This window comes from Engystomops pustulosus, chromosome 7 (assembly GCF_040894005.1).
Source record: "Engystomops pustulosus chromosome 7, aEngPut4.maternal, whole genome shotgun sequence".
NCBI classification, from domain to species: domain Eukaryota; kingdom Metazoa; phylum Chordata; class Amphibia; order Anura; family Leptodactylidae; genus Engystomops; species Engystomops pustulosus.
Genome location: NC_092417.1, coordinates 41,161,928 through 41,189,293, shown reverse-complemented (window position 1 = coordinate 41,189,293; position 27,366 = coordinate 41,161,928). Strand labels below are relative to the sequence as shown.

General features: G+C 41.5%; 1 protein-coding gene and 1 long non-coding RNA gene across 6 annotated transcripts in view; one reads left to right on the top strand and one right to left on the bottom strand.

The window, feature by feature from the left end:
• The window catches only part of LOC140069651 (uncharacterized), a 99,065-nt gene extending 98,162 nt beyond the window's left edge, over positions 1-903 (bottom strand). The window contains exon 1 of one of the 2 annotated variants that reach the window (XR_011848827.1): positions 711-903. This is a non-coding gene — a long non-coding RNA (uncharacterized lncRNA). The remainder of the gene's footprint in view (positions 1-710) is intronic. The other variant, XR_011848826.1, reaches the window with a different exon arrangement.
• SMOC1 (SPARC related modular calcium binding 1) overlaps positions 1-26,647 on the top strand; it is a 123,203-nt gene extending 96,556 nt beyond the window's left edge. For 3 of the 4 annotated variants that reach the window (XM_072115578.1, XM_072115576.1, XM_072115579.1), the window contains exons 8-13: positions 10,132-10,324; positions 10,403-10,485; positions 18,468-18,573; positions 20,792-21,039; positions 23,057-23,110; positions 26,190-26,647. In XM_072115578.1, coding sequence (XP_071971679.1) covers positions 10,132-10,324; positions 10,403-10,485; positions 18,468-18,573; positions 20,792-21,039; positions 23,057-23,110; positions 26,190-26,206 — 701 coding nt within the window. In that variant the 3' untranslated portion in view covers positions 26,207-26,647. The remainder of the gene's footprint in view (positions 1-10,131; positions 10,325-10,402; positions 10,486-18,467; positions 18,574-20,791; positions 21,040-23,056; positions 23,111-26,189) is intronic. The other variant, XM_072115577.1, reaches the window with a different exon arrangement.
• Positions 26,648-27,366: the final 719 nt, after the last annotated feature.

Here is a 27,366-nt window from a genome sequence, read left to right as displayed (position 1 = left end):
CCCCAGACATATAATAATGCCCCCTGCCAGCCCCAGATATAGAATAATCCCCCCCCCCGCCCCAGACATATAATAATGCCCCAGATATAGAATAATCCCCACCCCCACCCCAGACATATAATAATGCCCCCTGCCAGCCCCAGATATAGAATAATCCCCCCCCCAGACATATAATAATGCCCCAGATATAGAATAATCCCCCCCCACCCCAGACATATAATAATGCCCCCTGCCAGCCCCAGATATAGAATAATCCCCCCCCGCCCCAGACATATAATAATGCCCCCTGCCAGCCCCAGATATAGAATAATCCTCCCCCCCCCCCCCCGGCCCAGACATATAATAATGCCCCAGATATAGAATAATCCTCCCCCCCCCCCCCCCGGCCCAGACATATAATAATGCCCCAGATATAGAATAATCCTCCCCCCCCCCCCCCGGCCCAGACATATAATAATGCCCCAGATATAGAATAATCCCCCCCCCAGACATATAATAATGCCCCAGATATAGAATAATCCCCCCCCGCCCCAGACATATAATAATGCCCCAGATATAGAATAATCCCCCCCCCAGACATATAATAATGCCCCCTGCCCCAGATAGATAGAACATTGCAATCCCCCGCGCCATATAATTAATGCCCCGCCCCAGACATAATTAATGCTCCCCATTCTATAATTTAAAAAAAACCAAAACATAATACTCACCCCTTTGGCGCAGTTTCTTCCCGTCTTCCCCGGTCTTCGGTGGCTTGGTGTAGAGGCGCAGGATAGTGACGTCACTGCTCCGCGCCTCTTACACCAAGCCGCGGAGCTAGACGGAGGGCCGGACATCTGACACGGTAAGTGTCAGCCTCCTCCACGCTACACAGGTCGCGCAATGACGTCAGTTGCGTGACCTGTGTAGCGGTGTGTGTACACAGACGCAGAAGCAGCGGTGCTGCGCTGCGTCTGTGTGATAATCAATAGTACCTGCATCGTACGATCGTACGATGCAGGTACAATAGATTATGTTCAAATCTGTAGGGAGGGAGTGCGGACCGGCCCCGGAACAGCTCCGGACCGGCCCAGGACCGACCGGCCCACCGGGAAAATTCCCGGTGGGTACAATGGCCAGTCCGCCCCTGGGCATACCACCGTGTGCTGGAGAGGAGGTGCCCCCTCCTATCTCCATAGGAAACTGCATGGCCACACATTTGCAAAAATATAGAGCATGCTCTATCTTTTTGCAATGTACGGTGCCGCCATTGCCATCTATGGGGACGTATATGGAGCCGCAAATATGCGGCCGCATGTACGTCACCATGAAAGGCCATGTAAATGAGCCCTAACCAAGGCTGCGATCTGTGATAGGCGTAGCTTGCAGGAGGAAACACAAGTTGCTATCAGCGATCACTGATTATCAAGGATGATTGTGTGATCTCACCTACACAAACATCCTTGGGTACCAGCCAGAGCCGGCACCAGCACTAGGCCCACACAAGGCTGTACATAAGGAATCCATGGGGGAGAAGAGGCTGTAGCTAATGAATCCATAGTTGGTGAAGGGGCTGTATATAAAATTACCTTGAGGGGGCTGTTTTGGATGATAAACTAAGGAATATTTTAGGACAGGTTACTGTTTTAGTTTCTGAGTTTTGAATGTTTCCACGTGAATTCACTGCAAAGGGGCCCACTGAGGCCCTGCCGCCCAGGGGCCTACTGAAACCTGGAGACAACCCTGGTACCTGCCATTACAACATTCATTTTTGGAGCAATGTAACTCAGAGGCTGCCTGTATCAGATAATGGACCTCAATCACTGTTAGGCTACGTATGGGGGACGTATATAAGGCCAAAGTATATACGCCCATAGACGGCAATGGGCGCACGGTGCCGTACAGGAGCAGTACAGTGCTGCACAAATGAGGCACCGTACCGTACCGTAGCCGTGGAAAAGATAGGACATGTCCTATTTATTATTATTATTATTATTATTATTTATGACCTTTCAATATGATGACTTATCAACATCCCACGCATCAGTTGTTTCTGGCAGCCTCTAGTTGGATCAATGCAGAGGACAGGAGTACAATAGTGGCTGGCCTTGGGAACTGAACTCCCACCAGTCCAACACTTGTTCGGATTGGAAACCATTATCATAAACCTGTATAGTTTGGCATCAGACAATTTGATAAATCTGGTGCAGAATAAGGCCACATGCAAACCGCTGTGTGTGTATAAGCGCACCCAACAACAGCCATGTGCCCTTGTTTGCAGTCCGGCTGACATAAGTGGCGTGAACGCCGCTCACCTTGCTCCCGTGTCAGTTGAAAGACAGGACAGGAATAGGACCTGCTCTATGATTTGTGGTGCAACCAGTTGACACGTTTACAGTACGGGGAGACATGGCGCATGCACCACTTCTTAAAGGTGCCTAATCAAAGACAATGGGACAGATTTATAAAAATGGTCCTGAGGTTAGACAGAGCCGAGTTGGACTAGACCGTCTTATTCTGCACCAGATTCAAGTGTCTAATGATGGGTGATAAATCTGTCCTAGTATAAGACTGTCTAGTCCTACTCCTATTAGTTGACTTACTTTGTGCCAGAAAGATAGGACAAAATTCTGTCGGGTCAGGAGTATTTTTGGCGCACAGACCTTTTTGGCCCCTTTTCACAGGCCACACCCCTTTGCCAAGCTACTCATAGGAGAGCCAGAACACTTTTTTTTAGTGTACACTCTGTTGTAGACAGATTAATAAATCACCCCCACTGGGGTCATGAGTTAGCCACAGGTTGTGCGAATGAGGCCTAAGACTATCTAGTCTAACTTTTTCTAAAATTATTTGTAATCTTTCCCCATCGTTCCCAATAATAATATTATTCTAAAAATCCCAAATATCGATTTTCTGTCTACTTTCCTTAAAGAGCGCCTCCTTTATTTTAGTGACCTGATATATGAGAGCCAGTAAGAGTCATAACACTGTCATGCAGTCAACCAGGAGTCATACGACTATAAAAGAGTCGCACTGGCACACATCTGCAGAAACTCTGCCATCAGTCATACGGAGACAACACAGTGTATATTTGTGCTTAATATCTTACAGCTCTTTGCGGGATTAAGCGTACACTGGGTTATATATATGGATAGACACATCTGTAGGGAAAGATTCTTTTTTTTCAGGTTCTGAATCCTGAAACCATTTGTTTTAAAGCCTGCAGGACGGTCCCGAGCTATAACTCATACACTTGTGTTTATAGGCAACTCAAGCTTATAACATAAACCTTTTAAATATTGAAGCTTTAGAAGCTTTCCCTCTGGTTCTCCAAGGGTTATGTCCTCCGCGTCCAAACACTGAAACGCCACATTTTTAATGACGCTTTCAACGACTATTTATGAATGCCATGGAAAGTTTGTGCAATGCTGTAATAATATATGGCGGTGTGTGTGCTGTGATACCTTAGCCGTGGCATAGGTCACATCTGTAAGGGTCACTTGTAAACGGCCGCCTTATGGCGAAGGAGAGGGGGAAAAAAAAGCCTATTTACTTACAGCCTTCAAGTTGTCAATCTGTCTCATGACTGTCTTGCGGCTGGCTGCCAGGTAAAGATTGAGCATTCATATAAACTCTTCATGCAGCAAGTAATGACCTAATGTATTACATGTGTTTGCTTAGAAGAGGGTTTTTTTTTTTTTTGCAACATGTGCGGTAATGTTAACATTACCAATTTCATCTGGATAGGGAGAAAAAAAGAGCTTTTAAAGGAATTATATGTACATTGTTATTTTTCCTTTTTTTACTGTATTTTTCAGACTATAAGGCGCACAAAAAATTCTTTGATTTTCTCAGAAATCAAAGGTGCGCCTTATAGTCCAGTGCTCCTTATACATGAACCTTACTTACAGACAACAGCTGCCTTGAACTGTGCACAGGTCTGCCACCTGCTGGTCATTCATCCTTATATTCAGGTGCGCTTTATATATGAACCTAGACATTTTAGCAAGCATTTATTGATGGTGCGCCTTATACTCCGGTGCGCCTTATAGTCCGGAAAATACTGTAATTTTTTTACACATCTTAATCCATGGGATAACAGAGAGGGTCATTCTCAAAAAAGGTGTAAACAGACTGGAATACATTCATAGATTATAGCAAACTGAAAAAAAAGTACAATCACGCTGAGATTATTTGCATACTTCATGCATGTTCATGTTAAATTCGTGATGTATACATCCATATGCAGGTAGCTCCCCCTAATGGCAGCTGCAAGCCGAAAGAATCTTCTTATTTAAAAGGATGTGTTATACAATTCAGAGATTTTTTTTTCCTAGAACATAATGATAATAAACCAAATGGAATTATAAGCAGCCTATATATATGGATGAAATTATAGCGATCAAAATGTTTAGCCTATCAACCACCCTATGTAAAAGTAACTGGTGAAGAACACTGAGTATAATGGAGAAGTACAAAGGAAAATAATCGGCACCAGCCTTCTCAATTTAGATTTTCTCTTTCCTTTTACCATCAAAATCCATAATGATAAACCAGGGACACTTAATCAGCGATCCAGGCACAGTGACTGGGGTGATCTTCTTATATTTGTTACCCACGGTCTCCTTTTTTTTTAATATTATGCTAATGAGCCAAAAAGACGCGGGAGGGAGGGTGTTGGTCGTCACATCACCAGAGCCCCTCCATGCTGTAGCTTCACAGGCTGTCACACTGCACAGGAGCACATCTCTTGCACTTCCTCAGCACTCACTCCCCCTTCATTTGCCGGCTGTAATCTTACACAGTGGGAGGGGGAAGTGCTCTATACAGTATACCAGCCTGTGATGCTGCAGCACTGAGCAGCTCTGATAACGCCCCCTTCATAGCTCTTCTGTCTCATTAGCATAATTTTAAATGTTGATTTTAGAAGGAAGGAGTCCATGGAGAACAAATGGAGACAAGTACCACAATCATGGTGCTGTGAGTAAGTGACCCCTTATGCTTGATAAGGGGTCTTGCCACTTAAGACCCTTATTCCCTCTTTAAAGATTCTGCTCCTGTTACATGACCAAAACCAAAACTTCTTCTCCGGCCAGGATTCTGCTCTAAGAAACCAGTGACCATACTGCAGGATTAGTGAACAAGAATAAGGTAAGTATGGTTTTTAAAAAAAAATTTTAATCTTATTCCGCGGTCTTCTGGAGGGGGTCTCAGCAGTCCTGTACATATCATTGGAGTTCAGCCAACATGCAGACAGACACGAGAGAGACACTCTCAAGATTGGACCCCAACCCTTTACACACAGGATGAAAGATCGATGTAATTTTTGACATCATCTACTATGCAGAGTAGTCTATATTCAGTGCTGAACTACTAGAATCCTGTACAATGGAGAAAAGAGGAGCATTGGGTATTTTTTAGCTTTGACTCCATAAACTTTTGCCCAAGAGGCCTTCATTGGCACAAGTCCCCGAATGATACAGAGGATTCCAGGCTTTGATTCCTGGCATCTCTGACAGCTTTACTTAACTTGGCTAAAATTCAGCAGAGTAATACATCCAAAGCATTGAATCAAAACCAATATGGGAGTAACATTTATTTATAGTGACAGGTTCCGATAAGGTGTCCAAGATATATTCCGCTTTCTGATATTCGGGTAAATTTTAGTATAGTGGATGGGAGTTACACAGAATGATTTTAGCTACAGCTGACATTCGGCTCTTGAGTACATACAGGGAATTGTCTTACGTAGCAGACAGATCCTAAATCTATTGCCATCTCCTGTGGTTTCCATTTATTTCGATTGGGCTAAATTCACAGTCCATTAGTTTCAGGTACAATAAGTTACTTCCATGATAAAAACACTACAGGCAATCCCCTATTTAAGAACACCCGAATTACAGACGACCCCTAATTACAAACGGACCTCTGGATTTGGTGATTTCCTGAACTTCAGCCCTGAAACAGCTAGAACAGTTATAAAAGGTGTCTGTAATTAAGAATTATTGTTAATCCTGCTTCTTATAACAACCCAACATTTTTAAAATCCAATTGTCACAGAGACCAAAAAAAAAATTGTCTGGAGCTACAATTATAAAATATACAGTTCCGACTTACATACAAATTCAACTTAAGAACAAATCTATAGAACCTATCCTGTACATTACACGTACGTGCCTGTATTGTCATTTAGTGATCAACAAAAAAAGACCAAACCAGGGCACATGAATAAATGAGGCCTTAGCCTACATACACACTAAATCATGGTCCGTCGACTGTGGCCTGTGTGTCAGCGATGTGTGGGAGGTCTGCCATGACATTGGAAAAGACTCCAGAAATGAATAGTACAAAAAACCTTCTAATAGAGGAAAGTATTTTTTTCAAAATACTTGAACTCTTATTATCCTCCCACCTTACTTTCTACTTTCTTGCTTTTTTTCATACAGAAGATCACTGAGGTATCGGATTGCATAAAAGTCTATGGAGAAGGGAGGAGGGAAAGATGTTGTCATAGCAGCAAACCCTTTACCAACCAGTAAAGAGAGTTCAAGTGGCTTTGGCCCTTTAATAAATGCTATTATGCTCTACTTGCTGCATGGGATTTTTTTTTATTCCAAAAGTCTCAAAATGCATAAAAAGTCCCAGCAAATATGGCAGCAGCAGACTGGAGAAACTAAGCAACATTTTGTCTGACTTGAATCTGTTTTTTATGGCTTTTCACTTGCAGTAGTTCTATGTTACTGAAGTGGCAGAAATAGTCCTGTGCAGGAGCTTAACTACAGTGGTAACAGCCATAGTAGCTGCTATGGGGCCCACAATGTTAGGGGGCCCCGTCATCTGACCTGACACTAAAGATTGGAGGATGTACACCATTATAAAAATATTATGAACATTGTACACCATAATATGTATACAACATATATGGGATGTATATATTCTGTATCTGTGATATATATGTTGTGTATTGTGTATGGTGTGTGTATATATGGCACTGTATGTGTGTATATGCTCTATATGTGTGCGTATAAGTGTATAAATGTGTGATTGTAACTTGCATGTATATACAAATATGTATATTTCTTTCATGGGAAGTGGGGCCCCATTCAGAAGCCTGCTATGGGGCCTTGCCTCTCCATGTTACACCCTTGGTCCTGTATGACTTTTTAGCAATGAAAAGTCACCAAAAAACTTAATGCGACTTTTCTGAGAAATAGCCCAGCAAAACCAATGACAAATAGCCCCAAGAGACTGCAAAGATGAAAGATGAAAGCTTATTCCTGCAAAAAGTTTAAGATACCTTTTTATTATCTATTTACAAATTGCCCCCATGGACTTGTAGATGTGGTGTTCAGTCTTGTCTATTACACATTGCTGTCCTTCCTTTGTCTATATATAAAACTTGGAAGATTATAGTGCATGCTGGCTTCCCATATCTCTGTCCTTGGAAGGAATCAATATTCTAACTTCCCAATCTTAGCTGTGGTCCCCATCCTTCTCCCAGTTGAAAGGGGTTTCCCACAAAACAAGTTAGGTCCTATCCACGGGAAAGGGCCTAACCTTCTGATCGGAGGGGGTCTCAGTGATGAGACGAGAACGGGAGGTCGAGGTGCCTCCGTCGGACCCCTCGTTGCTCACCGAGATGAGTGGAGCAACCGGGCGCGCATGACCGTGCCGCACTATTCATCTTTATGACCTTTATCACCTCCATAGCGCTCATCTTAGGGAGTAACGAGGGGTCCAATGGAGCCAATCTCGAAGCCCATCGGACTCCCTCTTTTTGTGATCTGTGGGGGTTTCATCATGGAGAGCCCCACAGATCAGCAAGTTAGTCCCTAGGGCCCAATTTGTTTTGAGAAAAAACTCCTTTAAGTACATGCACAACTTGGCTGAGCATGCATGTGTATTGGGGAAGTCATACGAGATAGCTTAACAAGATTTGGCCCAACATATTTCTACTTATCCCCCACCACCCATTATCCTATACATATACAATGTTCTTTACATGACAATGCTTCTAAAGTGACTTGCCAGATGAAATTTTGTAAACTACACGGTCTACATTTTCTTTTGCTCTGGGTAGCAAGGATACTGTATGGAATTATGAATATAGTTCCCATATTATTTATCGTTGCTATATTATTCTCAGCTACCTATAGAAATAATGTTATGTCATCATTTATTTACTTATCATAAATCTCCAAAATATTCCCCAGCTCCGCACAGAGTCGCCTGTGATGTGTCCTGACGGCGATCTTATATGACAGTCCATCTGTCGGAGCAAACGTAAATATTTAATGGTGGTGAATAATGGCGTTTTATTACAGCCCTTTTTCTGCAGCGCGCTAGTGTTTGTAGCATAATGCAGGGCTGTGTTATAGTATGAATAGCGCGTCGCTGCTGTAAATATACCGATTGTATAGAATACAGGTATGCTGGACTGCCATACCACTTGAGTAATGTGTGTAAGTTGGCTTGAAATCTACCTGGATCGTATCCAAGCATCTATGTCCTCTCATAACTCACCTGCTTTCTCCTTTTATGGATAAAGGGACATGTCACTCGAAATACGTTCCCTTGGTCTCATAACTAATTAATTCTGTCTGAGCAGCAGAAGCTTTCTCCAGTTACAATAATGACGCCAAGACTTGGACTGGCAGCGAGTACACCGGAGAGGGCCAACGTGAGGCTTTCTGGGGCTATGCCTATCTGTCATACAGCCAAAACTTAGCAGAACTGTACAGCTGCTTGTAATGTGTGGCTAATATAGAGCACTGCTGTCCAGCCGTCACATAGGGGACAGAGCTGATATTCTCGCACATTGCCCGGTGGATTCTATACACAAGCATCCTACTTTCTTCATACAGTTTCATAAGGAATGGCAAAGTGTTCTGGATCTGCACCAGTCTTCACACTGGCAATGTTCTTCATTGAGTTGCGTTATGACAAGCTGCAGTGCAAAAATCATAAAATAAAAAAAAAGAAAAAGGTACCGTAAATAAGTTAATTTTTTAAGTAAACATGAAACTTTCACTGAACAAACATAACAAAAAACTGCTTGCGATATCTGTCACCAGCCCAAGACCGTCTTCATAACTATTTCAAATGCCATTTTTAGGATTGAAATTTTTCAACATAAATGGAAAATCATAAACAGGGCCACTGAAATGTACATATAGTTTACCATACTTTTTGGCTACCCCAAGCAGAAATTCTTAATTTCTTAAATTCACAAAGATTTAGCCTATGATGGGAAAGGGTTAAAGTGTAACTAAACAAAATTTCATAAATTAATAGTTAACTTTGTAATACACTTTATTAAAGAAGTATGTTTATGTTTCCTTTTTTTTCCCTTTCCTTTCTTCTTTATATAATCAGTTTGTGTAAAGCAGCTTTCTATTCTGTATCCACTAACAGCTGGAAGAGATAAAAGTGTCTAACAACTTAATAAAGAGATAGTCACCTCCTTAACTCTATGCTGTGTACTAGACTTTAGACACAATGCTCACTGCAGGAGAAAGAAGGAGCATAAAATAGACCCATAAAAGCTTCTGTACTTAAAAAGTATTATATATATTGTAGGATAAATTGGTGTATCTCACCCATCTCTTGATGGGTCTTCATTCTAGTAAGGCATAAAACTTATCTAAAACATATACGTGAGGTTTTTTTCATTACTGTCCCCAAGGGCTTCACAGTTGAGGTATAGTGAGTACTGAGATAGTATATAAAGTAAGGTCACAAAGATGACTGTAATAGGAAAGGGTCATTGGCCACAGTGATGTTATAAATCAGAAATAACAAGTGGGGGCATATGATCCTGCACTGAGACCCCCACAATCAGCAGGTTAACCTTGAACCTGTGGATAGAGGCTCACTTGTTGTCACTGGACAAGCCCTTTAAGTATAATAAACCATTGCATACCCTCTGCAATTACTTATTATCCACTGCCATCAACAATCAGTAAAATTATGGCTGCCCCAGATGCAATTGTAGGACGATTTGCATTTCCATCAAAAGTGCCTTACCTCAACAGTTTGTGGCCACAGAGGTCCTGCTCCTTTCAATGTTCAAAATATTTCTGTAAGAAGTAGATGACATACCACACCGTACCATTAATATTACAAGCTGAAGAATATCAAATTGCTTTGCAGAGAAACTCAACTCCTGCGATCAGGAGAGGCAAAGTGCCCTGGAAGAGGCCAGAGACAATCCGAGAGAGGGGATAGTGATTCCTGAGTGTGCGCCCGGGGGTCTCTACAAACCAGTGCAGTGTCACCAGTCCACTGGCTATTGCTGGTGTGTATTAGTAGACACGGGTCGCCCATTACCTGGAACGTCGACAAGGTGAATAATTTTTCATATTCTATACTGAAATGTGACAAGACATGTGCCATTAATACATATATATCTATTTTATCACAGATATGAAACTCCAGTATGTGAAAGTGACGCCAGGTGGAAAAATACAGACACAGAGGATCCATTTAAGGACAGAGAGCTCCAAGGTTTGGAATCTTTAGTATTCGGTACAACTCTCTACATCCATCTCCCTTCTGGAGAAACTGGCATTGCTATAGAAATTCATTTTGATGTTTTTTCATGTATTTTTTTAACAAATATTGAAAATGTATCCCAGGGTGTTTAGAAATATAAAGTTTTCAGCTATACTTTTCAACTAAAAGGAGCTTTGAAGGAAATCTACCACCAAGGATCTACGTATTAATACTAGATTCACTGAATGTAACTAAGCCCTAATCACTTTTTATTATTTTCTAAAATCTGAAAGTTTTAATACTTTATTATATTTTTATGCTAATTACCTGGTAGATGTCCATTAAAAAATAACTTTAGCAATAATATAGTAACTAATATAGTAACTAATATATAGTATATTGAAATTGAGTGAAGTACAGAAGGAAGAAGAAACTCATATTTACTGCTGCTGTGTGAGGCCACACAGTTATAATGTAGAGTATGACAGTGCAGTCTTCCTGACTGTATAATTAGGTTTTCTAAGAGGATTTAAAGAGACGAAGAAGTATACAATGTGCAGCAGGCAGAAATGGTTCTGCTAAGGTAGATGTGATGCTGTGCAGAGGCATCATGGGATTGACAGCAAAGAGAGAAAATCTAACAGTCAATATATAATCTAATCAGTGGTGATTGGACTCAAGGGTAATACATGTCTCTTACCCTCTGCACTTATAATGTACATGACAATCTTGTAAAAAGTGCCAGGACGGAGATTTTTTAAAAGATTTTTTAAGAGGTTCGTAATAAGTACTTGGTAACCACAACAAAAAACATCACATGAACAATGTGTATAGAGAAGGGCGGACCCAATAGTCTGCCAGTCTGACCCAGACATACTGCTGGATAGATGAATGAACAGCCAATCCGGAAAATTGACGCTCCTAGCAACTAGCCATGGCTATGATTGGACAGAACCTGATCGCCGAACCTGACCATGGGTTTTGCATATCTTCTGTACATGGATTTCCTGGGGGTCCATTAGGGTCAGCAGTAGGTGTTCTCCCTAAGGAGAGATTGCCAATTAAAGCCACCTAAAAGGCATGTGGAGACTTAAAGCCATAGATGCTCCACTAGGGAATTCTGGGAAGAATGCAAAGTTTTCCAAGGTGTTAAATGGAAAACAATGCCTCATTTTGCTACCTTGAAAGGCAGCCCCCTTAACATCAAGTATGACCTACAAGAAGTCTAAAAACATGGTGTGGGATTAAGCCAAACCAGTATATCTATTCCAGAAGGAACAGACTCCCAACTATAGACAGCGCTATACAACGTTTCGACCTGGTTGGGTCTCCTCAGTACAGCGTAGGGAACTGGTTTGGCTGTGTAGAGGTCTGGGGGTCCATTAGTGAGTCACTTTATTGTGGTGTAGAAGCAATGCTTTTTGGGGAGAATATCTATGTAGTATGTCATATCTTGCTACACGTCATGGATTTGCACCATATGAATGATAGTAGTTTAGTGGGGGGCTGTATTTGAGATCTATATGACACAGCACCTATGTTATCGAGCCCTTAGATGTTAGCACTCTGTCCGCACTTTTCTATAGGCTGTTGCTGTGGTTTGCACAGTTGGTTGTTTTTCTACACCTTTAGTGCAGTTCGCACCATTATAAGGCGAGCTAAGATCCATGCAGGAGGAATAGGTTGTAATTTATAGCATTTCTCTCCACTACATGGCAGCCAGCAGAAATTAGGCTGAGATTTGGCCTTTTCCCCATTTAGTAGTAAGATATAAAATAAATATAACCTGTAACATTTATATCAATAGGATAAATTGAGCGGTTACATTATCTGCATAGTTACTGGCAGGAACGTGTATAATTGATTTCACAGCCTTTCTCCATCTTATACATTTTTTGAGTTTGTCTTGGCAAGTCTGTCAGCTTTTAACCTCAAACACCTGGAGTCCACGAGTCATTTTGTAAACTCCGCACTGGAGAAAATGTTACTGGAAAAGCTTATTTGGAATAAGAGCGTGTCCATACTGAATTATACATTTCAGGGCTCTGCTCGAGGATAATCCACTGTTCATCTGGGTCATTTGTATTGCTTAGAGCAACCTTTTAGTCCGGGGTTAATAATCTCTATGAATGTTACACACTAGGTGGGAGTAAAACTGGGAGAACCACTAATGGAGAAGGATCTGGGTGTACTTGTAAATAACACCATGTCGTGTCAATCTGCTGCGGTAAAGCTTACAGCTACTATCAAGATCATACTGATATAAAATACATGTGTTCAGCTTCATATTGTATATTTAGTAGAGTCTTTGCAATAGTTTCCCACCTAGGATACAAGGGCCGGTTTTAGACATAGTGTGGCCCTGGGCAAAACTAAAAGCGAGGACCCAAAAGTAAGAAGCCCCCCACAGCCCCCTAATCTATATTCAGCCCCAAGTCTGTATATATAGCCCCTTCCAAATTTCTATTGCTATGCTCCTCACTCACAATCAATTTATATACACCCCCCAGGGTATAAATAAGAAATTAGTAAAAAAAAAATAGAACTAATACTTACCTCCCTGTTCCAACGAAGCTGCCGTGTCTTCCTCTCCTGACTCTTCTGTCGCTGGGTCATGTCTCTGTGTGACACAAACATACTGCTTTGCATATCAATAAACATAGATATGTGCCACTCGAGTATAGTAGGTCCGAGTCACCCACCCAAATGAACATTCCCCCCTCTCATGTGTCCCAGGTTTGGGTATATGATGGGTGCCCTGGGCATTTGCCGAAATTTTCATGGCGTTTCGCCAGCCCCGTAGGATACTCAGCAATCTTGAAAATATGAAAATGGAGGTTCTCTAGCCTGTATGTTTTGTTAGCTATGTGTAGTTCTCGTGAAATAACCATCTCCCTATGACCTCCACCCCTGCACTATGGCTGGCCTGTGAAATCTGACCATGGTTGTGTGCTGTCTGCCTTTGGCCAGTTGTTCCGGTGGTAAATCCTACCAGGAGAGTGATAATATCAGAGCAAAGTTGCTCATGGACAAGCCGCCTTGGGATGAGGGATACAACCCTAATTGGTAACCCAGGTGTAAATTAGTTTTTACAAGGAAACAACGTTCCAGCTCACCAGCCTCCGCTGTAGCAATCTCCTCGGGCACGGTCCACCCCGCTGCAAGGGGCATAGCAACAAGTGAAGAAAAGGATCCAGATCCACAGATGGAGATCTCACGCAATATCAACTTTATTAGCGGTTCTGTAACATCCAGGCACACAGCACAGTAACCAGTGAAAGGTCAACGCATTTTGAGCAGTTCACCTGCTCTTAATCATGACTAAATAAAGACAATTCATGATTAAGAGCAGGTGAATTGCTCGAAACGCATTGACCTTTCACTGGTTACTGTGTACCTGGATGTTACAGAAGTGCTATTTAAGTTGATATTTCAAGGGCTGGATCTGGATCCTTTTCTTCACGCAAATGTGTAAATGTGTGGCATGCGCTCTGGTGCCCCCACCAACTTACTCCTAGGAGGGCCCCCACCAGCAACCTTGTCCAAGTGACTGCCTTTTACCTGGATGTTAAATGTGTACCCTGTCTGAACTACATTCAGTGAAAGCCTCTACCATATTTTGTGCCCAGGGGCCCCCACCAATCTTCATCTGGCCCTGATTTTAAAAATGCTTTTGTCAGCATTCTGAATCATTAGATTAATTTATATAAGTTTAATTCACATAACCTAGCTCCCTGCCAGCAGCATTTGGTGTGTTCCAGGGTTGGGGAGGTGGCGTGGTGGAGCTGCAGCAGCCTGTGTCTCAGCCTCCTCATTCTTCCTCTACTCCACACCATCCCCCTCCCACCCCTGTCTGCTCAATGCACATGAAAGGAAGTGGGGAGGGGGGAGGGAGCTGCATGAGTGTGGAGGAGAGCAGACTGACACACAAGCAAACGTTGCTGGCAGGGAGCCAGGTAATGTAAATGTTTTCATGTTTTATAAAGTACTGAAAGGATTCAGAATGCTGACAAAGACATTTATAAGATCAGTAAAGCATAGTCTATTGGAACCTGTCAGCAGCTAAAAATGACATTCCTGGTGACAGATTCACTTTAAACAAATAGGACTCCAGAGTGGTGACATGTTCTATATAAAGAGGACTATAAGATCCATCAGTATTCGTATTATGTTCCCTACTGTAAGGTAGGTGGTACTGCACTGGAACATAGAATCAGGCATCACCCACCTGATCACCTAATTAGCATATATTAGCCCCAAATTTTAAAAAAGCTGAAAAAAAACCCCTTGGGAACCACAGTAGTAAGACTGTGCTGAGATAATGCTGAGTCCTCTTTCTTCTCATTATCAGCGGGGACCCATGGGAGTTAAATTGTCAAGATGGGGGCCCCTTTAAATGTTCTGTCCAATTGACGTATTATTGGATTAGATGTGTATAATAATGATCTAAAATGGTTGGCACTATTCAATCTCTGTATCTTATTATCAGAATCCTGTAGTCTATAGAGATTGCCTTTGATAGGGGGTCCAACGGTTTCAGCAAAAGTAAATTGTCCCATATGAAGGGTGGAGGTTACTCGCAGAGCTCAACGACACAATATAATGAGCATTTTCAATCACCCTCTCCAGTCGTGTCCAGGATTTCAGGGGTTAATGAATGTTGCTCCCCCTGATGTAGAGTAGAGGAACCTAAGAAATTCTTTGCACAAAGGCAATCCTCGGTCCATAAGTTACACGGACAGGCGAAATGAAAAGCATCTGTGTTTCCTTTTTTTGCTCTGTTCTCAAACTCTGCTCATTGTTGGAGAATCTGACCTTCTTACACGGATTAGAGACTGTTGATATTGCGAGGAGAATATATCAGAGAGGCGGGGGGGGGGGGGGCGCAGGATAGTGAATGTAAAATTACCTTGTCCACTCAGTCCAGATACAGCAACATAATGAAAACCAAATGAGAGGTAATGCATCAAATATTAATAAATCTGAAACAAAAATATAGGTATTTTTATGGTGCAACCGAGTGAAGTTGGCCAAAGTTGCCACCTTCTGATTTGGGTTCTCCCAGTTTTTCTCCGGTTCTACTAGCGTGGAGGAGCAGGAGTCTGACCCCATACTTCCCTATGACATTGAGAAGGGTCAAAATCTCAGGGAGTACAGAATGCCATAAATCTCTCCGGAGCAATAATAAGCAAAAAGAACGGTTGTTCGGAATTTAGGAAAGTTGGTTACAATCAGGATATGGTATGAAATAACATTACCTATCACTTTTAAGACCCCATTCTGCTCCACAGTGGTCTCCTCTGATCAATGCAGCAATGACATTGATTGTATTATTGACATGACTGCCAATAATGACACTAGTGACCCGCTCACCACCGCATTTTATGTGTTTTTTAAAGGGCTTGTCCACTTTTAGCAAATAATTGATATGATTTGTGTAAAGAAAAGTTGTACAATTTTCCAATATACTTTCTGTATCAATTCCTCATGGTTTTTCGAGATCTCTGCTTGCTGTCCTGCTATAAAAGCTTCTATGTTTGCTTCTACTGAATAGATATCTGTCCATGGTCATGTGATGGAAGCGCATGCGCACAAGTCGTTATTATCACACGGCTCTGATTACTCCCTGTGACAGTAACCTGCACCTGCGTGTCCATCCAAGACCATGGACAGATTTCTATTCAGTAGAAGCAAACATAGAAGCTTTTATAGCAGGACAGCAAGCAGAGATCTAGAAAACCATGAGGAATTGATACAGAAAGTATATTGGAAAATTGTATTGTGCTTGAGCGGTCCGGCGTTCCTAGTGTACATTGCGGCAGTGTCTGCTAGCGTTATCGAAGGTTTCCGATAACGCTAGCAGTGTAACACTGCTGGGACTGTTGTAGCACTTTAGTAAGCAGCTTCTGGTGCCGATTTTAAGGGTGACAGTTCCTCTTTAAAGGAAACCTACCATGAGGAATCTATCATCAGTAGTAGATTTAATAATCCTGGAACATAACCTTACTTGTTAAAAACTTTATTTTAGTACTATGTATGGGGCGGGTGATAGTCTGGCCCGGGACTGGGACCTAATGCCATTCAACGCCATGCAAAATATTTTCATGCAAAGTCTTACAGACATGTGTTGCACGCCCCCAAATGTGTTAACGGTGCACAAAAAAAAGTTGCGGCAGTGCAAGGGGGAGGCAGATTCATGAAGAACGTGAGCCAGAAATCCTGAATGTGGCGCCCCCTGCACACTACACAGGGAAACTGCACATGGTACAATTTGCACTCTCTTAGTAAATGTGCCCCAATTAGTGCAATACTTGGCAGTTCCATAAAATTTGTGTTCCCTTATTAAATCTAAGAATGCCAATATCTCTGTAGGTAAATAAAAGATAAAAATTAAACTTTGCTAGGATTCCAACTTCTGATTTCCTAATATGTGGTCAGATTTACGCTTTCACAATGAATTTTTTAATAGATTATATTGCGAATACACATGTGAAAGGTCCCACAGGAACCATCAGAACGTATAAACCTAGTGTTATCAAATTCAGCATCTGAACCCCACACTTACAGCCACTAATCATATGGCACTTTGACCAATAAGAAGCCAGCAACAACCACATGATTGACATGTGTTATGGACTACGTACAAACAGGTTTTATCACAGATGGAGGGTCTCAGAAAATACAGGGGCACATCCTTTCTTCTGATTAGTTTTTTAACTTACCGTATTTTTAGGACTATAAGGCGCACCGGATTATAAGGCACACCATCAATAAATGCTTGCTTAAACATCTAGATTCATATGTAAGGCGCACTGGATTATAAGGTGCACCTGATTATAAGGATGAATGACCAGCAGGTGGCAGACCTGTGCACAGTTCAAGGCAGCTGTTGTCTGTAAGTACGGTTCATATATAAGGCGCACTGGACTATAAGGCGCATCTTTGATTTCTGAGAAAAAGATTTCTTTGTGGCCCTTATAGTCCGAAAAATACAGTATAATAAAGTCTGAGTTTTTTATTATTATTTATAGAGCACCATTCATTCCCTGGTGCTGTACAATCTGTAAGGGAGTCACATACATTACATTAAGACAAAAACAAATGCAAGTACAGGCAGTCCCCGGGTTACATACAAGATCGGTTCTGTAGGTTTGTTCTTAAGTTGAGTTTGTATGTAAGTCGGAACCGTATACTTAATTATTGTAACCCCAGTCAAAAAATTTTTGGTCACTGTGACAATTGGATTTTAAAAATGTTGGGTTGTCATAAGAACCAGGATTAACAATAAAGCTTCATTACAGACACCTGTGATCACTGTTATAGCTGTTTATTGTAGCCTAGGACTAAAGTACAGTAACCTACCAACATCCAGAGGTCTGTTTGTAACTAGTCGTCTGTAAGTCAGGTTCTTAAGTAGGGGACCGCCTGTACAAAATACAAATCCACAGTGATCAGGAGACCAGCAGAAGGAGGACCCTGCCCGTGAGGGCTCACAATCTATATGTTTTTTATTCCGGATAGGACATAGAAGCCAATGGAAATATTCAAATAATATAATTATTTTTATTTTAAAAAGACATTTCCAGGATCGTGTGGTCTGTGAAGACAGTACTTGTCTTTCTGAGCTCTGTAAGGGATGGGTGGTGGGTAGTTGTGGGCAGTGGTAGGTAGTAGTGTACATATTCACAAGGCGGGATTAAGCTGCTGCCAAACACCTCTATTGGTTGCTTAGAAATGAAGGATTGGGCATGTTGAATTTCAACATGAACAATCCTGACCCTAACAACTTCTGGGAAGAGATGGCAGAGAACTATAGGTTTCTGATAACATTATATTCATGTGTATGACACTTTTAGAAGGGCACAAAATTGTTGAAGGCTCCGCAAGTACAAGTGCTGGGAATTGCAAAAACTTTTGCACTTTTTGGTCTATATAAAGCTCCATAAATACCACCTCCAGTAATAAGCGCTCCGATTTTTCTGTTTTACTTCTAGGTTGTCCTGATGGGAAGAAGCTGGAATTCATCACGAGTTTACTGGATGCCCTCACCACAGACATGGTGCAAGCAATCAACTCAGCGGCCCCAGCAGCAGGCGGCAGGTCAGTCATTAAGTACAGGCAGGGCCACGGGTTCACAGGTGCCTTCCAACCAAATGCCGTAAAATCCCAGAAATATTACAACATAAATTATCTTCCCCTACAAGTCAGCGGTCCCAATTATTAACACCTTGACATAGGATCTTATCAGACTCACCTCCGGTTTGTCTGAGTCATGGTGCGTGTGTCGTGTGGGATCCTAATGCCTGCTTTAGTAGGTGGGTTTGTGGACATGTTTATGAAGAGATGGATCAGATAAGAATGTTACTTTTATGGCATTTAGGGGAAACTGAGAGGCCGCTACTTTAGGTATGTCTGTAACTTTCCCCTTAGGCTATTATCAGGCAGACCTGAGTGCCTCGTGTCATTTGCTTTTTTGCCTAGGAACATCAATAGACGTTTTCTAAAGGTAGAAGTCCATAAACTTACTTAAATATAACATTTCGATGTATCCTGTAATATATGTTATGTATCCATTATATATCCTATACTCCATTATGGACAATAATATTGAACAATACAGTATATATGATAATATTCTAGCCAAAGATGGTGGATTCATATTGAATAGATAACCCAGACTATTGGACAATGACTTGCTGCCAGATTATAGGACAGTATATGTTGTCATAGATGAATATATAATGGTACAGGCGGTCCCCTACTTAAGGACACCCGACTTACAGACAACCCATAGTTACAGACGGACCCCTCTGCCCACTGTGACCTCTGGTGAAGCTCTCTGGATGCTTTACTATAGTCCCAGACTGCAATGATCAGCTGTAAGGAGTCTGTAATGAAGCTTTATTGATAATCCTTGGTCCAATTACAGCAAAAATTTTGAAACTCCAATTGTCAATGGGGCAAAAAAAAAAAATTGTCTAGAACTTCAATTATAAAATATACAGTTTCGACTTACATACAAATTCAACTTAAGAACAAACCCCCAGTCCCTATCTTGTACGTAACCCGGGGACTGCCTGTATAACATTAGAGGACCTTGTATTATCTCATGAATCTATTCAATTCATGAATATGAAATGAATCAATGAGGGGAGAGCTTACTCTGCGTCCCACAGTGAGTCTACAGACAAACACAGGTAAAGGGCTGGGGTAACACACAAATATACAAATACGTTTTCCTGGGCTAACTTAAAAGGCACCTCCCTATACATCAATGCATGACTTACAGGAAGCCTAGTAACATGATGTCTGATAAAAGCCAAACCAACCAAGAGGAATAGACTCCCTAAACTGTGGACTGTGCTGTTTCTGTGTTTTTGCATCTCATCAGCACAGTGTAGAAAACTGCTTCGTCTAGGCGAGAGGTCATCAATGAATGTTATGAATATAGTCATTTTATAACTTTTAGTTCACTGTATTGATAGTTGACTCCTATTATTACTATGAGTTCACTAGATTTCTTGTCTTATACTATAATCAGCATGCCATTTTAATATGTAGAAATTCATGTAAAATGCCCTTTGATCAGATGACATGTTAGGTTATTGCATCTTTCTTCGAGCCTAAAAATAATTGTGAAAGGTCCTTAAAGTAAGAGTTGATTGACTTGTTTAATTGACAATTTGACCCACAGAGCAACAAACTGTAAAAAAAAATAGCAATTATTTGTCAGAAAGCAGAATTTGTAAAGAAAGAACCTATCTTGTATATAACCCGGGGACTGCCTGAACTACCAAGGCATTAGCAAGGTTTCCATGTATAGGGGTTATTGGGTTCTATCTATAGGATAGGAGATAGTAATCTGAATGATGGGGGTCCAACTGCTGGGATCCCCATAATCATGAGCAAGGGGGTCCATTTCTTACTAATAACTTATCGAGCATGTGTCCGGCCTCTCCATTCAATAGTATGCAAGAGCCAGAAACTGTTGATTATAGTACTCGAGTGCTGGAGATAGCAGAGCGATGTGGCGATTTCCAATGCTCCCTTAGTATTGAATGGAGCAGCAGGACTCATGCTTGACCTGACGTTTCTTCAGTTAGTGACAACAGGACCCCTGCATGGTGTCAAATTTCGGGTCCCAGTAGTAGAAGGATCCCCACCGATCAGTTATTTCCTACCATGTGCATAGAGGATAACAATCAAAAACCAGCCTTATTGCTCCAAAGTTGGGCCATAAACTTTAAAGGAGACCCTTGTGCTCCATATAAATTTAATGCTCTGATAAAATGATGATCTAAGTGATATTATTTTACAGATTCTCAGAACCTAATCCCAACCACACACTGGAAGAACGCGTCGTTTTGTGGTATTTCAGCCAGCTAGACATCAACGGCAGTGAAGACATCAACAAGAAGGAGATGAAGCCCTTCAAAAGATATGTCAAGAAGAAAGCCAAACCCAAGAAATGTGCCAGACGTTTCACCGACTACTGTGACCTAAACAAGGACAAATCCATCTCACTCACAGAGCTAAAAGGATGTCTAGGAGTCCGCAAAGAGCCAGGTACTGCCCTATGCTGTAACTACACAAAAACTTAACTAATCATCTGGTAATCCCAGGTCATCCCCAGAACAAATCCCTGGGTATTACTGCAATCTCTGCTTACTCCCATGAGAATACACACTATAGTATCAAAACATTGGAATAGTTCCTCTATTTATGTTACAGACCATAGGTTAGATACAATGACATCCCACCAGAGGGATGGGAAGAAACCTGAAATAGTCACAGTATAGAGATCAAGTCACAATACAAAGTAATGAATGGTAATAGAATATTAAAGAAAATCTACCACTTTACCAAAGTAACAAGCACCTACACATACACACCTAATGTTCTCATCATCTTGATCCCAGTGCTTGTCTTCACTAATTTTAACACACCAGGATCACTTAGAAAAGAGACTTATAAAAAGCAGCCCGGAGCACTGGACATCTTGTCCCTGCACTCCGGGCTGCTTTTTATACGTCTCTTTTCTAAGTGATCCCGGCGTGTCAAAATTAGCAAAGACAAGAACCAGGATCAAGATGGAGAGGAGAGTGAGTGAGTAATTATTCACGCCCGTTCCACCTCTCTCTCCCATGCTGGAGATGCTCTCCCATCACTGAGACCCCCACCTATCAGCAAGTTAGGCCCTATATTGTGGATAGAGTCTAACTTATTTCGAGGGAAAACCCCTTTAAGGTAATGGATAATAGTATGGAAAGAAAGGACAGACAAGAACAGTGAGCCCTAAACCTAGACCACCCTGCTGTCTCTACCTACTGTTGCCCATCCTAACATTCCCGTCCTGTGAAAACACAGAGGCAAATATAGGACAAAACAAACAGAAGAGTGGTCGTACAAATACAGATTAAAAACCAAGAGGACAATGCAGTACAAAATCAAGAGACGCATTTAAAAAATCTATAACACAGAAGTCCAGACAATGCTAATTCCAAGACTTATAGTAAGGACTGGAAAGCGGGGCAGATAATCCTCTTATTAGATATCCAGTCCATAACATCCAGACAAATCAGATTAGCAGGAGAGGAATGTGAGTGGAGAAGGCAGCTGTCCATCAGAGCTAGAAGTGCTGTCTGCAGCCCAGGACAAAGTCAACATGAGGCAAACAGGTAACGGTGGAAATTAATTAAAACAGCTAGGAGTTAAATAAGGCAGTGTTCAGAGTAGTGCAGGACAGAATGAGAACTAAGAACAAAATCACAGTCAGCCGCACATCTTCTGCAATACCGTACGAGCAGAGAATGGGACTGAAGACTGAACAGGCACAGATGCTACACAAGTACACCAGAAGATACAGCCCCTGTTGCATCGAGAAGATAATATGCATAAAAACTGAAATCTCTAAAAACGTATAAAGTACCCTACGCTATACTAGCTTTACTTATGGGGTCTCTTGTGAGATTGAAACCTTACTTTAATATTGTATTGCTCAGTGTTTCAGGAAGAAAGTTGAACATGTCTCTGCTTCTCCTTTTGCTATGCGACCACCCATACAACAGGGGGCTGGACAACCCTGCTCATGTCAGCTGCCTGACTGCAGTGTCTGCCTTATGAACCTTGCAGGGGTTAATAATGCAGTTTGGCATGCATTCATCATAATTATATCAGTAATAGAAAACAGAGATTAGGCAGAACATTGTGCGCGGAGTCTGTTTAGGTTTGTATTATGTCATCTTATTAATGCTTATATTTATGTTATCACAGCCCTCAACCAATCAGCATTACCATATGCATATGTAAAGATGAAAAGCTCAGAATTATTACTCGTTGTATAACGGCCGATCATTAGGCAATCACTGATCTCTACTTCTCTATCGCCCAGCTGTTGGGTCTTCCATTAGATGTTATGTTGCCCTCTAGTGTTTGTTATTTGAAATACAATTCTCATGTGTCCTAATATTAGTAGATGGGACAAGGGAACGGTATTACCAAAGCCCAAACCTTTTGGCTGAGGGAACATGCCAAGAAAGGGACATTGAAAATCATGATCATGTGTATCTGGGTTTTATTCCAGGTATCAGTGCTGGTAGTTTTACTCCTGGAAGAAGAGCAGGATCAAACCCTTTCAGTAAGTAATGAGTATAAGAAGTGGGTACATCGTTTGTTTTTGCAATATGTAGTGTCAGATGAAGGTTTCTGTGGGTCCTGAGCTGTATAGAGATTATGAGCCCTCTACTGGTCTAAAGCTTTGGATGAGATACCAGCTTCTTAGTGGATACGGGCACCAGCAGGGCAATTCTAAATGCCAGTCTTAATGAATTCCCTCCATTGAATCTAGTACCCATGAAACACATACATAAGTGGCATCTAGCAAATCATAGCTGATGAATCTGCTCTTGTAGCACATCTCCACACTGTGCCCCTAAATATACCACAGTCTCTCGACTAGATGACAACTGTGTCCCACACTGTGACCATATATATATATATATATATATATATATATATATATATGTATGTGTGTGTGTGTGTTAAAAAATATTACATAACTCATGAATAAACTATAATGAATAACACAAAAAAATATATATACTTTACCCAGAAATTTAAAGGGGTTGTCCGGGCTTTAAATACAAGAAAGCAGCTATGCTTAATTATATACAGAGGCACAGGGTTGACATCACATCATTTTGGCAGGTAGTGTACTATATGGTTTGCACCAGCAGAGTTAGGTTTACATTTACAAACAGTCACTGACTTAAAGAGAACCCGTCAGGCAAAATAACCCCCTAAACGAAATATATTTTCATAAACCGCCATTAGAGAGCATTGCCTCTATCCCTTCATTGTCCCTCTACATGCCTGTAAACCTAAGCAATGAGGTCCTAAAGCTGTATGCAAATGACCTGTGAAATGTCCAATGAAGCATTAGCATATTCAAGCTGTCCACTCTATTCATGAGTGGGAGGCACAGCCACACCCCCAGTGCATGACTGACAGCCTGTATAATGATGTGCTTCCTGGTGCTGGTGGCCACGCCCCCTGCAGCCTGTGTGTGTGTATAGGAGAGATACAGCAGCTCCAGGCAGCCATGTTACAGCAGAACATGTCAGATTCATGTGTAGCTGATGTCTGTGTCTCTCACCTGTATATTAGGAGGATGCAGCATGTCAGCAGATACAGCACACACTAGCCATGCTTTACTATACATTACACACAGACATGAGCAGGGGGAGGAGAGGGGTAACAGGGGTGACATCACTGCCTCTGACCATGTGACCAGCCTCATTTACATAATACAGAATAGATGATTTTGCAATGAATAATGTATGAAATAACTAGATAAAGGCTGGGATGGGATCCTTGTGAGCTGCTCCAACAGGTAGAGGTGACAGGACTAGTGGCAGAGACCTGATGACAGGTGTCCTTTAAAGGAAACCAAGAATGATAAATCACATACTCATAGATCCAGGCACCGTGACTGTGGTGATCTTCTTATATTTGTTATCCATGGCTCATTCTTTCTAAAATCAACTTTTAAAATGATGCTAATGTGAAGGGCTCCAGAATCAGAATCTGGAGGGCTCCAGATTCACAGGCTGTTTAGCTGTATAGGAGCGCTTCTCCCATTGTGTGCTAAAACTTCCTCTGTTGGAGTGACATTACATCAGGTAGAGGGAGAAGGAAGTGCTGGGAGAAGGATTCTAGTAACACCCCCAGGAGCCCTTCTGGCTCATTAGAATAATTTTAAAAGTTTATTTCAGAAGGAGGGAGGTCATGGATAACAGATATAAGAAGATTACCACAGTCACGGTGCCTGGATCAAGTGTCCCTGGTTTATCATGATGGATTTTGATGGTATTATTGGAAGTCTTTGGAGTCAGATAGCAGCCCTGTTTAAATCATACAATTTTATATTTTGTTAATAGCAACAGAACAGTAAAAAAGTATTAATATTCCGAGATTATAGCTTCACAAATGCAATGGGACATGGTCTCACACTGTTGTGCTCTGTTTGTTAGGCTGGACCCCACCCCCTCTCCTCTGCTCCGAGTAAAAGCTGTAGCAGGATCCTGGGTGGATATTATAGCTATCACTCAGAGCAGAGAGGATGGGTTTCAGAAATGATCAGTGCACAGTTATAAGTTATAATACCTGATTATTCTTTACCCTATGCACCACTGTATCTTCCCACAAGGTTTTGCGTTGGGATACCTACAGAACCTATCCTATATGTAACCCGGGGAAAACCCAGATGTTTTACATGCAGATCTTGTCCCAGCTCTGAATTGGCAAGGGAGAAAGCAATGAAAAAAATACTTGACTTAATGTGGATTCATTGGATGGTCATTGATCTGATAGCGGAAACTCCCAGTGACCAGCTTAAAGCTGATGCAGCAGTGTCCTGTTATTACATCCATAGTTATATCACATACAAGCAGTGTCGGACTGGGGTTCCTTAGACCCACCAGAGAAAATCAATTTGGGGGCCCACTCTTCATTATTTCCCAGTAAATATACTCTAAAATTGTGGTGTTTTCTGATGGACCTCTGGGGTTCAATATTGGGTTGAGCCAGGGCCCACCGGAGGATCCTCTGGTACTCTGGTGGGCCAGTCCGACACTGTATTCAAGTGAATACCAAAAGCTATGACAAAGCCAGAACATTTGTTCGATCTTATATTAATACCCTATTTTAACGAGACGCAAGTCTACATTTGCCGCTATTGTTCTATCATGTGAAATTTTTGACCACAAATCTAGGCAGAAAATCTGCATAATTTCCACTACATACGGCTGGACCCGTATTGTTATATTAGTATGTGCTGCCACCTGCTGTCCTCTATGGATCTGCACTGCCTAACTAACCATTTGTTATCAGGTGTTATGGGAAAAAAAATAATGAGGGAGATTTATCAGAACGTAAAACTGTTCTAGTTGCCCATGGAAACCAATCAGAGATCAGCTGTCATTTTATAAACCGATATGGGAGAATGAAAGCTGAGCTCTGATTGGCTGCTATGGGCAACTAGAACAGTTCTGCTCAGACTCTCTGATAAATCTCCCCCAGTATGTATGTATGTATCTTTGCTTTCCTCTGTATCTACACACTAGGATTATAGGTTGGGCTTGATGGACCAATGTCTGTTTCATCATCTTCTACTATGATTGATTTCCAAAACTGACACCTGTGCTTTCCCCTCCCAGTAGGTCGCCTGGTGTAAAGATTCCTACAATATTGAGAATGAAGGAGAAGAGGAAAGAGCGTCATCGTATTCGGACCAATCACACAGGACACCGATGGAGCTCTCAATATTTGCACTTTTAAGTGGACTTTATATAACATTTTTAAATCCAATACCCCCCGATGTGGAGAGAATGAGAAACATATTTTTTTTTTTCCTTCTTAGATTTTTTTTTAATTAAAAAAAAAGAAAGCATCTGCTACTGACATGTTAGTGATTGAAGTCGTGTGACTCTGGAGAAGAGAGTTGTGTATATAATTGTATATGTATATTGTACAGTCTCATTTGTACAGGTCTTAACACTTTGGTCTTTTCTAAGATTGCGGTGGGCCCCCTGTCCCTTTCCCTTATGTCTTGTGATTATAGCATTCCTGTTTATTTGCCTTGTATTTTGTAAATTAAAATAATGATTAAAAAGTTGCAGCGAGAACACGGATTCCCATCTGTTACCTACCATCAACACATGTAAGTCGTTTCATGGCACTTTACATGGGGGCTTACATCGGCAATTCACTCAGCACCTTAAAGGGAACCTGTCATAAGGTTTTGTGTTATCAACCTAATGACAGATGCTTATATTATACAACAGGTAGAAAGCAATCCAGTTTATTTTTTTCCAAAAAAACCCTCTGCTCTGTTGTAGAGAAAATAAAGTCTATAGGGAACCTGTCACCAGGTATAGGGTACCTGTCACTTAACTACTGCCCTCCTCAGGTCGGGAATGAAATGTCCTTTGTAGAATTCCCATTTTTATGCAACATATTTCCTCTTTACTTATAAATAAACCCCCTGCCCCTCCAAATTCAGGCAAATATGACTCTTCTCACCTCATTTTCACACAAGATGTGTTAGGTTTAGTGGTTGCAGGGGGAGCGTCACTTCTGAAGCCCCTATTTTCGGTTCTGTAGTACCTAGAAACATGCTCTTTGTGTGATAATAAAGGGAAGAATCTCATCTTTGAGATCACATGAGGATTATGGCTTTGTCAGCTACAGAACCGGAAATACAGATACCTGAATACATAGTTGGAAAGGCAAGCTGTAGATAAGGACCAACTTCTGTCGTTCTGGTGTCATATTAAAGACGAGAATCTCGTCTTTCAGGCCACATCAGGCTTGTGGTTCTGTGATCTACAGAAC